The sequence below is a fragment of the Chrysochloris asiatica genome, unplaced genomic scaffold (genome assembly GCF_000296735.1).
Source record: "Chrysochloris asiatica unplaced genomic scaffold, ChrAsi1.0 scaffold00006, whole genome shotgun sequence".
NCBI lineage: Eukaryota > Metazoa > Chordata > Mammalia > Afrosoricida > Chrysochloridae > Chrysochloris > Chrysochloris asiatica.
The window spans coordinates 11599500-11610191 of NW_006408524.1; the positions used below are offsets into that span (position 1 = coordinate 11599500).

General features: G+C 40.7%; 1 protein-coding gene across 1 annotated transcript in view; it reads left to right on the forward strand.

The window, feature by feature from the left end:
* Positions 1 to 10692, forward strand: part of SFRP4 (secreted frizzled-related protein 4) — a 14480-nt gene continuing 3788 nt past the window's right edge. The window contains exons 1-4 of the mRNA XM_006832123.1: positions 1 to 487; positions 1962 to 2042; positions 2133 to 2198; positions 5199 to 5397. Coding sequence (XP_006832186.1) covers positions 43 to 487; positions 1962 to 2042; positions 2133 to 2198; positions 5199 to 5397 — 791 coding nt within the window. The 5' untranslated portion in view covers positions 1 to 42. The remainder of the gene's footprint in view (positions 488 to 1961; positions 2043 to 2132; positions 2199 to 5198; positions 5398 to 10692) is intronic.

Below are 10692 nucleotides of genomic sequence, written 5' to 3' on the forward strand. Positions count from 1 at the left end.
CCCTTTCTGCTTGCCGGGGTCGCAGCGTGGAAGGGCAGTGCCATGCTCCTCTGGGTCCTGGCTGCGTTTTGCCTGTGGCTGCGCCTGGCTCTGGGCGTGCGCGGCGCGCCCTGCGAGGCGGTGCGCATCCCCATGTGCCGGCACATGCCCTGGAACCTCACGCGGATGCCCAACCACCTGCACCACAGCACGCAGGAGAACGCTATCCTGGCCATTGAACAGTATGAGGAGCTGGTAGACGCGAACTGCAGTGGCGTGTTGCGATTCTTCCTCTGCGCCATGTACGCGCCCATCTGCACCCTGGAGTTCCTACACGACCCCATCAAACCGTGCAAATCCTTGTGTCAGCGCGCGCGCGACGACTGTGAGCCCCTCATGAAGATGTACAACCACAGCTGGCCTGAAAGCCTGGCCTGCGATGAGCTGCCTGTCTATGACCGGGGCGTGTGCATTTCGCCAGAGGCCATTGTCACCGACCTCCCCGAGGGTGAGGCTGGGGAGCGAAGGAGGGAGGGGGCCAAAACGGCACCCGGACAGTCAGGGCCCAGTGAGTATCAGGGCAGCACCACCTACAAGTGGTTGGTCCTGTCCCAAGTGGGAGCGTGGAGGAGGTGCCATTCGGTGGAAGGAGACTACTGGAAGAGTCTGGTTCTTCCCCCCTTCACACCACCAGGAGGTTATATTTACAGAAGGTGCCATTGGCCATGTTTTCATTTTACAGTAATAACGGAAGTGATATTCAGAATAGCTGCTGCAGCAAACATGTATCTAGTACTTATTACGGGTCGCCTGACTTAAGAACTTGCCATGTATTAACTCATTTTAATCTTCATAACAATTGCGCAAGGCAGGTACTAGTATTCTCTCCACTGAGTACTGCTTCTTGAAGGTTCTGAAAAGAGTAAATGTCATTACTCCCCACCAGGAGTGTTGTTTGAAAATGTAGTATTAAATTGCGACGTCTATTTCCTGGTCTTGGATCACATCTGCAGCATCTTTTCTTACCATCACGCCTCATCTGTGGCATCTCAATTAGCCTGATCTCAACTTCATCTGCCTTTTTTCTTCTTTGATCATTTTGTTGTTTCTCAAGGTCCACTTCTTGAAATGAAACCTAAAAATATTTTTGTATTCATTTATCTAGATGTTCCCTGACTCAAAGGAGCCCTGGTAATTCAGTGGGCTAAGCATTGGGCTGCTAACCACACAGCTCCCGGTTCAAACCCACCAGTCACTCTAACAGAGAAAGATGAGATTGCTTCTGCAAAGACTTGCAGTCTCAGGAAGCCTACCCGGTACTGTAGGGTCACTGTGCGTTGGAATCTACTCCACAGAGTTGGTTTGGTCCCTGACTCAGGTTATACCATGTTTAAAGAGATTATGGTATTGCTCTAGAGTGGTTTCTGAAGTTAGACCTCAGAGCATTACCCAAAACATGAAGGACGGTGGCAATTAAGGGAAGAGGAAAATTGAAACTCCTCTCTAAATTAGTTTTAGAAAGAATACTTTTATTGCTAAAACAAATGATAGAGAAGGCTTTGCTTGTTTTTAGTTATGGACTGCTTCTCTGATGCAAATTGTGCGTCGGGGATTTGTAAATATTTTGATTATTTGAGTAGTATAAACCATCAACTTGGAAAACCAACATTTTTAAATGCATTTGGAGAGGGGGTGACTGAAATAATCCAGTATGGCCAAGCTAAGTGGATCAGTCAAGATAAATGGGTGTGCGGCTGTTTCAATTCATATTGAGTCGGTATGCTCACTCAAAAGTCTTCGTTCTAAGCCCAGAGATGTCTATATGAAACAATTTGTCAGCAATCCATTACATTTCTACTGTTTAGTACTCTGGTCTTTTGTGATTCTGTGTTAGGGTTTTATCTTCAGATTGTTCCTTTCCCTAGTCAGGCGAATGGACAAAAACCACTGACCACACCCACGTGTCCCTGTGTGTATTTCAGACGTGAAGTGGATAGACATTACCCCAGACATGATGGTACAAGAAAGGCCTCTTGATCTTGATTGTAAACACTTAAGTCCCGGTAAGTTCTTATTTCCCCAGGCATCCCTCTCCTTCTAGTTAAAGTGAGTATTGTGTCTCTAACTTTTTGTCTCTCTTATGTCTCCATTAGACAGGTGCAAGTGCAAAAAGGTGAAACCAACTCTGGCGACTTATCTGAGCAAAAACTACAGTTATGGTAAGTCATCTGGTGAAGCCACTCGCTTTTGAAACTTGACACTTTACAAAGCTGGAATAACAATAGAGTTGCACAATAGGAATCATATTGTTGTTGTTGTTGTTAGGTGCCACCGAGTCGGTACCGACTCATAGTGACCTTATGCACAGCAGTAAACACTGCCCGATCCTGGGCCCACCTCACTACTGTTGCCACACTTGAGTGCATCAATGCTGCCACTTGGCCAATCCATCTCGTTGGGGATCTTCCTCTTTTTCTCTGACCCTCCACCTTACCAAACATGATATCCTTCTCCAGTGACTGGTCCCTCCTGACAATAGGTCCGAAATATGAGAGACGAAGTTTGGCCATCCTGGCCTCCAAGGAGCACTCTGGCTGCACTTCTTCCAAAACAGATCTATTGGTTCTTTTGGCAGCCCATGGCACTTTCAGTATTCTCCTTCAACACCATAACTCAAAAGCATAATAGGTTGGAAATTTTTCAGATCAATGATGTGAATTCTAGATGACACAATAACAACAGATGTAAACTGTCTCTTTTTGTCCCCTGGGTAAAGTCAGTGAAAACAGAGCCAACTGCCCAGATGAGAACAGTTTTGTGGATCAGATTGAAAGTTTGGCACCTGAGCCTATTTGTCTTGAAGAAGAAAAGACCCTGATTAGCTGAAACAGAACAACCTACTTACTCTTTCATTGGTTTCATTGCTATAGGTACAAAGAATGAGGAGGGCTATTGGGTGACTAATCTATGGATCTGGTTATCTGAGACCCAGATAATGACGAGCTATCTATGCGTTTTTTGTTTTTTATTGTCGTTTTGTTTTTTCTTTTTACTTATAAGCACCTACACATAGTGAACATCTTAAAGAAATTATGGGGAATTAATCAGGAACCTCTGTGATTACAAGACTGGCATAAATTAAATGCCTTCTTTCTTATTTGGAGGAGTCATCAGCATTTTCTACAAAGAATAAGTCAATTATGATAAATGCTTTTAAGAATATGTAATCCTATCACCATCATCCAAAGGTAAATTTAGCTAAAAGGTTCTTTAAAAGACCCATTTTGTCACTTTAAATTGTATGTGTTAAAATAACAGAAAAGGATTTCAGGGGGAAATAATTCATTTTATTTGCTAACTTGGCTTTCCATATTCGTTTGTCAACTTTTTCCAAATTTCACACTGACATGTTGTATCAATGAGGAGCTTTGGATTATGTATCACACATGCAAGTAGAAAGCTCGTGGCAGTATAAAAATCTGAAAAAAAAGCAAAAACTTGTACGTAGTCTGTAAGATCTGAGTATCATACATAACCAATATGGGCTATTCAACCACATTTTTTTCAAATATGTTATTTTGTTGCAGGTTTTTTTTTTTTTTTTCATCTGTTCTGTTTATGTTCCCATTCTAATTGGGTATCTTAATCGGATCTACTTAGTTCTTTATCTGCATAGATCTGGCCTTGGTTTTTAATGAATTTTCCTGTCATTCGAGTCCCTTGGGTGTCATTGCCTCAGAATGACCTTGTCAATGAAACTCTTTGGCTCCTTCATAAACCAGTTTCCTAGGATAGAATCCAAGACAGATTCATAATAGGCTGAGTACAGTATTGTGGGAGGCAGTAATACCAGGGGACCAGAAGGAAGCCAGAATTTCAAGAGTGGTGATATCAGCAGCCATGTGTCATAACAGTTCTAACCTCTGCTCACACTGGGTCTCACTTTGAAAGTCGGTGAAATTAAAGAATTGAACTCAATAATCCCCAAAGATTCCTTCCTGTTTAAAAATGTTATAATCATATTGGGGGGAAAAAAATCAACCTATTGCCGTTGAGTCGAAACTGACTGATCACAACCCCATGTGTAATCGACTAGAACTATACCATAGGATTTTCTAACTGCGAGGTCAGTGGTTCAAGCTCACCAGCTGCTCCTTGGAAACCCAATGCAGGGTCACTATGGGTCGGAACCGACTCGATGGCACTTCACAACAACAACAATCTTTATGAAAAGGAGCTCTGGTAGTGTTGTGGGGCTGTGAACCTCAAGGTCAGCAATTTGAAACTACCAGCTGTTTGTGGGAGAACTATGAGGCTTTCTGCTCCCGTAAAGATGTACAGCCTCAGAAACCCAGTAAAGGGTCGCTATGAGTCGGAACCGACTCCACGGCACATAACCACCACCAATCTTTATGGAAATAGATTGCCAAGTCTGTCTTTCCTGGCAACTGAAAGAGTTTGAACCACTGACCTTTCGGTTATTAGTTGTTTTTCTGTTAAATACCATCAAGTTGATGCCAACTCATAGCAACGTTGTATAGGGTTACTGAGGATCAGCTGATGGGGTTGAGCCACTGCTGATCTTGTGGGTAGTAGTCCAGTGCTTATCCTACAGCACCACATCATTTGTATCATTCAGGGATCTTATGGTTCTTTCCCATAAAACAGGAAATTCAAGTATCAAGTGGCAAATTGAACTATATAAACTTTTAAGGTGACTTCGGAATCAGAGAATATACATCTCTCACTTCAAGTCATCACAAGATAAGCTATCTATAAATAAAAACACATTTCTGTGAATTTTTTCTTGATATTATGTAACTCAGTTTCCTGATATGCTTTTGGCAAAAGAATAAAAATAAAAGCTAATTTGAGAATTATAGAATTTTAAGACTAAGAAAGAGCAATGGGATTCTCTCTTCAAATCCAATCTGCAACCCCATTAGAATCAATCACTGACCCAGAGGCAGAACCGTCTTGGTGATGTCCTTTTACATCTTCCAGTATGATTCAGAACGTAAAAAGCAGTCTTGACAACATGGGAGGTCGTATATTTAGCATATGATTGTGTGGGCTTTTTGCCTTCATTTGGGCAGTTTAGACATGACCATAATTACAGGAATGATTCTTTTCAAGAGGTTCAACAGTGGATGTGAATTCACCATCTCTAGTTTTTCTCCAAAGCGTCCACATCACTTACATTGACTTTTCAATTGCAGCTATTCATGCCAAAATAAAAGCTGTCGAGAGGAGTGGCTGCAATGAATTCACCACTGTGGTGGATGTGAAAGACATCTTCAAGTCCTTATCCCCCATCCCTCGAACTCAAGTTCTACTCATTACCAATTCTTCATGCCAGTGCCCGCACATTCTGCCCCATCAAGATGTTCTGATCATGTGCTACGAGTGGCGCTCAAGGTAGGCCTTCTTCACACCTCTTAAGAAAATGAATCGCACTGAGCATTCATGATTTGAAAGGTGATACCAAAATTCCCTTTTATTTAAAAAAACAAAGACAAAAAGGTGGTTTTTAGTCAATGCCTAAGATAGGCTATCATACATTTTAAATATCTGTTATTTACTCATGATATTGTTCCATGATCAGCTGGGTTGCGATCCATGGTTCCGATCCATGATCAGCTGGGTTGCGATCCATGGTTCCAATCCATGATCAGCTGGGTTGCTATAGAGTTGAATTGTACTTCACAGGGTCTTCAAGCCTGAGACGTTTTGGAAGTATATTGCTAGGCCTGTCTTCCAAGACTCCTTGAGTGTGTTCGACCATCAACCTTTTGGCTAATAGTTGAGTTCTTTACCATTTGTGCCATCCAGCAGCTTCATTTGCTCATAAATGAAGGATAAATAGAAATATATGAGTATTCGAAAGAAAACTTTAAGAATCAATTTCAGAAGTCATTGTGATTTCAGAAGGTTATACACTTAGTCCTGACTTATTTTCCTTGTCATTATCTTACATTTTGCATTTATGAACGGCAGTCTCTCAGATAGATGGTCTAGGCTTCACATGGGGCCAGGCCTGGGGTGTCATCTGTGAGCTACCACTAATGACATACCAGAGGCCCAAGTGACAACCAGGCCAGAGATCTTGGTCCAACCATAGAAGGCGATGCAAGACAGAAAGAAGTAAGGTTGAGGGAGAAAGATAAGGTGGGGGCCTAGAGGTGCTAGGAAAGTTGCTGGGGTAGTGGGAAGGAGAGAAGAAGGAAGGTAGGGTAGGGGTGGATGAGAGTAAGTGGGATCCACTCTCAATTGAGTGGTGTGAGGTAACAAACCACATCCAACCACCCCACCTTCAAATTTGACATTCCTTGGTGGTTGGTAAGTAATGTTGGGGAATAGGGGCCCACTGTACCATATGCATCCCAAGGTGCTGGGGGTGCCTGATGGTCGGGAAGTGGGCATACTATCACTGAAGACTAGCAGGGATCTGAATTCTTGCATAATGACCTGATCTTTGGAACTAAACCATACAGGTAAGTGAGGAGTGGATGTACACAAGTACGTTGCTTTGATTAACAACAATTCTGTTCAAATTAACCTTAACATGGCAAATGCTGATTTTTTGTGTAAGTCCTTTTTAATAGAAGCCCCTGAGTGGTGCAAATGGTTTGAAGTTCAACTACTAACCGAAAGACTGGTGGTTCAAATCCACCCAATATTGCCTCAAAAGAATGATCTGGCAACATGATGAGCTTCTTCCATAAGATAACAGTCATTGAAAACCAAACTTATGGAGTACAGTCTTACTCTGACACATATGCAGTCACCATAAATTACAGTAGATTTGACAGCAGTGGGCTTGGATTTGATACTAACAACTTACACATCAATTGAGGATGGCCACTTGAGACTGCAGTTCCACACAGTTGGTTAATAAACACTTATTGGGTTGTGAAAGCATCACATATACACACTTCTCTAGTTGAGAGTGTTTGTCTCCCCACATCCCTTTCCTTGTATTAATTGTGTAATCCTTAACAGTGAAAAAAAAAAAAAAACTTCTGTGCTGGTTCCAGAATGGATCCTGCTGCAATCTACTTCTCTAGTCATTTTGTTTATGTAACAAGTAATACTCCCACTAATTCCTTATTGTTGTTGTTGTTGTTAAGTGCCATTGAGTCGGTTCCGACCCATAGCGACCCTGTACAGGGTTTCCGAGGGTGTAAATCTTTACGGGAGTAGAAAGCCTCATCTTTCTCCCGCGGAGCGGCTGGTAGTTTCGAACCGCTGACCTTAAGGTTCGCAGCCCGATTCGTATGTTCAATTCTTCTTGATACGTTGTTATTGTTGGTAAGTGCCATTGGTCGAGTGGGTTCCAACCCATAGTGAACCCCTATAGGGTTTCTGAGATTGAATTGCCAACTTTGAGGTTCAAATTAACTTTGCAGTCAATCACATTAACCCACAATGCCACACAGGGACTTATTTCTAAAAAAAAAAAGAAAAAAAAAAGAAAGAATGCAAATCCTCCTGAAAATGACTTCATTTCAATTGTTCCAGTAGCATAATAGTTATGAGTCAGTCTGATAACCTCAAGATCAGCAGCAGTTTAAAACTACCAGACATTCGGTGGGAGAAAAGATGAGGCTTTCTGCTCCCATAAAGATTTACAGCCTTGGAAACTCTATGCAGGATTACTATGAGTTGGAACTGACTCCACAGCACATCACCACTACTACCACCATCAGTTCTTGAGCCATTCTTCTATCCATATCTTGTCTCTCTAAAGAAGCAGTAATTGTCTGTGAAGGTTTTGCATGGTGTTAGTATCCACTGCCATATGCATTGCAGTTCTGGAAGTAGAGGGATTATAAGTATATTAAATAGCAACATTCATGCCATCTTTCTCAAATTAACATCTAGATTTAATGTAATTTTGATCAATATCCCAGTAAAAATTTTGTTTTGAGAAATGAGAGTCATGTCTTCATAGATTACAGTTATGATTATTTGGCAGAAGAAATGAGTAGGCCATGTAAAGAAATTTTCACAATAAGGGATGGTAGAAAAGCTGCCCTCTGAGACATACAAAGCTGGTACAATGCTAGAAGTGTTAAAATCATATGGTACAAGGATCAACACAAAGAAAAATAAAGCAGGAAGTATTCTTTAAATAGATTCTACTGCATGAAAGATTTTATTATTATTACATATCATTATTACCATTATTTCTCGCTCCGCACGAGAAAGATGAGGCTTCTGCTCCTGTAAAGATTTACAGCCTCGGAAACCCTGTAAAGGGTCGCTATGAGTCAGAACCGACTCGACAGCACTTAACAACAACAACAACATTATAGTAATAAATGGTGCTGGAATATTTTTATTTGGAAAAGGTTGCACAGTTTCAGATTGTGTTGTACTATAAAGTAAATTAGCAAAATGGGTTAAGGGAAAAATATTTTCAAGACATAATCAAAGAGAAAAATGTTAAATACATGCATATGTGATATCTACCTGGCAAAATACGAGGGGACTTCAAAGAGTTCATGGGAAAATGGAACTAAAAGATAATGGAATATTTCCATGAGCTTTTTGAAGTTCTTTCATACATTACAAAAAAAAAAAAAAAAAATCAACAAATTATAAGGGAAAGAATGCATGCAAATATTTAACCATATAATATTATGTACATAATATCCTAATTGAAACTTGAAAAAAAAATTACAGGCAACAGATACGACAAAGGAATAATAATCTTACTCTGTAAGAAGTCCATACAGATTAATATTTTTAAAATGCGTTGTCATTGTTGTGCGCCGTGGAGTCGGTTCTGGCTCAGGATTTCTGAGACTGTAAATCTTTACAGCAGCGCAAAGCCTCATGGTTCTCCCATGGGGCAGCTGGTGGATTTGAACTGCTGATCATGTGGTTAACAGTTAACAGTTCAACTCATGTGGTTAGCTGCTGATCATGTGGCTAACAGTTAACAGTTCAACAGCTCCACCAGAGCTCCTTTATTAAAACATTAACATCATAATATAGAAGTATTTGTGCATAAATCTACAGTGACAAGTTCCAGACCAAATATAAATAGTAAATAAAAATTCAAAAACTTAATCTCTTGAATATTCAAATCCAAATAAAAACAAGGTTCTATTTTTACATAATTCTTAACGTTAGTGAATTAAATGAAAGTTCAACCATTCTGAAAACCATTTAACCCTATGCTCTGAAATAATAAATAAAAAGTAGAGAATTACTTTGACCTGTTCAGAAATCTGTCCTAAAAAATAATAAGATAATATACACTAATATGTTGTTGTTGTTGTTGTTATTGTCATTGTTAAGTGCCATCAAGTTGTTTCCAACACGTAGCGACCCTGTATAGGGTGTCTGAGAAGCAACTGGTGAGCTGAACCGCTGATCTTGCAGTTCAAATAACTTTACAGTCCAGCACATTAACCCACAGCACCATGCTAGACTCCATATGCTAATACAGATAAAAGTATATTCAACAGCCTAGTCTATGAGTTAGACTCAACTCAGTGGCAGTGGGTTTAGTTACACTTTTTTAATAATGTGCATTTTGCCATCTCATAGGCATTTTCTGATTTAACAAAAAGTATTTTAAAGTATAAGTTTGAATATGAATATCCATAATTTATGTACCCATTTCTATATTAGTGTGCTGAAAGCATATTCCATACGTTGTTGTTGTTGTTAAGTGCCTTTGAGTTGATTCCCACTCATAGCGAACCTGTATAGGGTTTCGGAGGAGTGGCTGATGAGTTTGAACTGCTGACCTTGTAGTTCAACTTGACCCTGTGGTCCAGTGTTTCTCCTACACCAGGAATACATATTCCATATGGAGTATATATTCAATATAGTATATTGGCATAACTAAAGAATAAAGAAATCTTCAATAGTAAAGAAATGGCTTCTGAAGCTTTAAACCTTTACAGGAGCAGAGGGTCTGATCTTTCTCCAGTGGCTGGTGGGTTTGGACTGCTGACCTTAAGGTTAGCAATTCAGTGCTTATGGTACAGTACCACCAGGGCTCCATATCTAAGTGGACAGTATGATGTACGTAAATAAGTTGTTCATCGAGTTGGTTCCAACTCACAGCAACCCTATATAGGGTTTCCAAAAACTGCTGGTGGGTTTGAACTGTCAACCTTGTGATTAGAAATCCAGTGCTCATCCTACAGTGCTTCACCATCGCATAATATGTTTGTGTGTAAATGTATTTATGTATATATATATTGTTGTTGTTGTTGTTGTTGTTGTTAGGTGCCATTAAGTCGGTACCGACCCATAGCAACTTCATGCACAGCAGAACAAAACACTGCCCGATCCTGGGCCAACCTCACTACTGTTGCCACACTTGGGTCCAATCCATCTCATTGGGGGTCTTCCTCTTTTTCTCTGACCCTCCACCTTACCAAACATGATATCCTTCTCCAGTAACTGGTCCCTCCTGACAATATGTCTGAAGTATGAGAGATGGAGCACTCTGGCTACATATATATATGTATGTATGTATGTATGTATGTATACACACACACACACATACACACACACTGGTAGCATAGTAGGTAGTGATTACAAGTCAGGCTACTAACCTCAAGGTCTGCAGTTCAAAATTACCAGCAGTTCCTTGGGAGAAAGATGAGGCTTTCTGCTCCTGTAAAGATTTACAGCCTTGGAAACCTTATACAGGGTCACTATTGGTCAGAACCAACTCCATGGCAC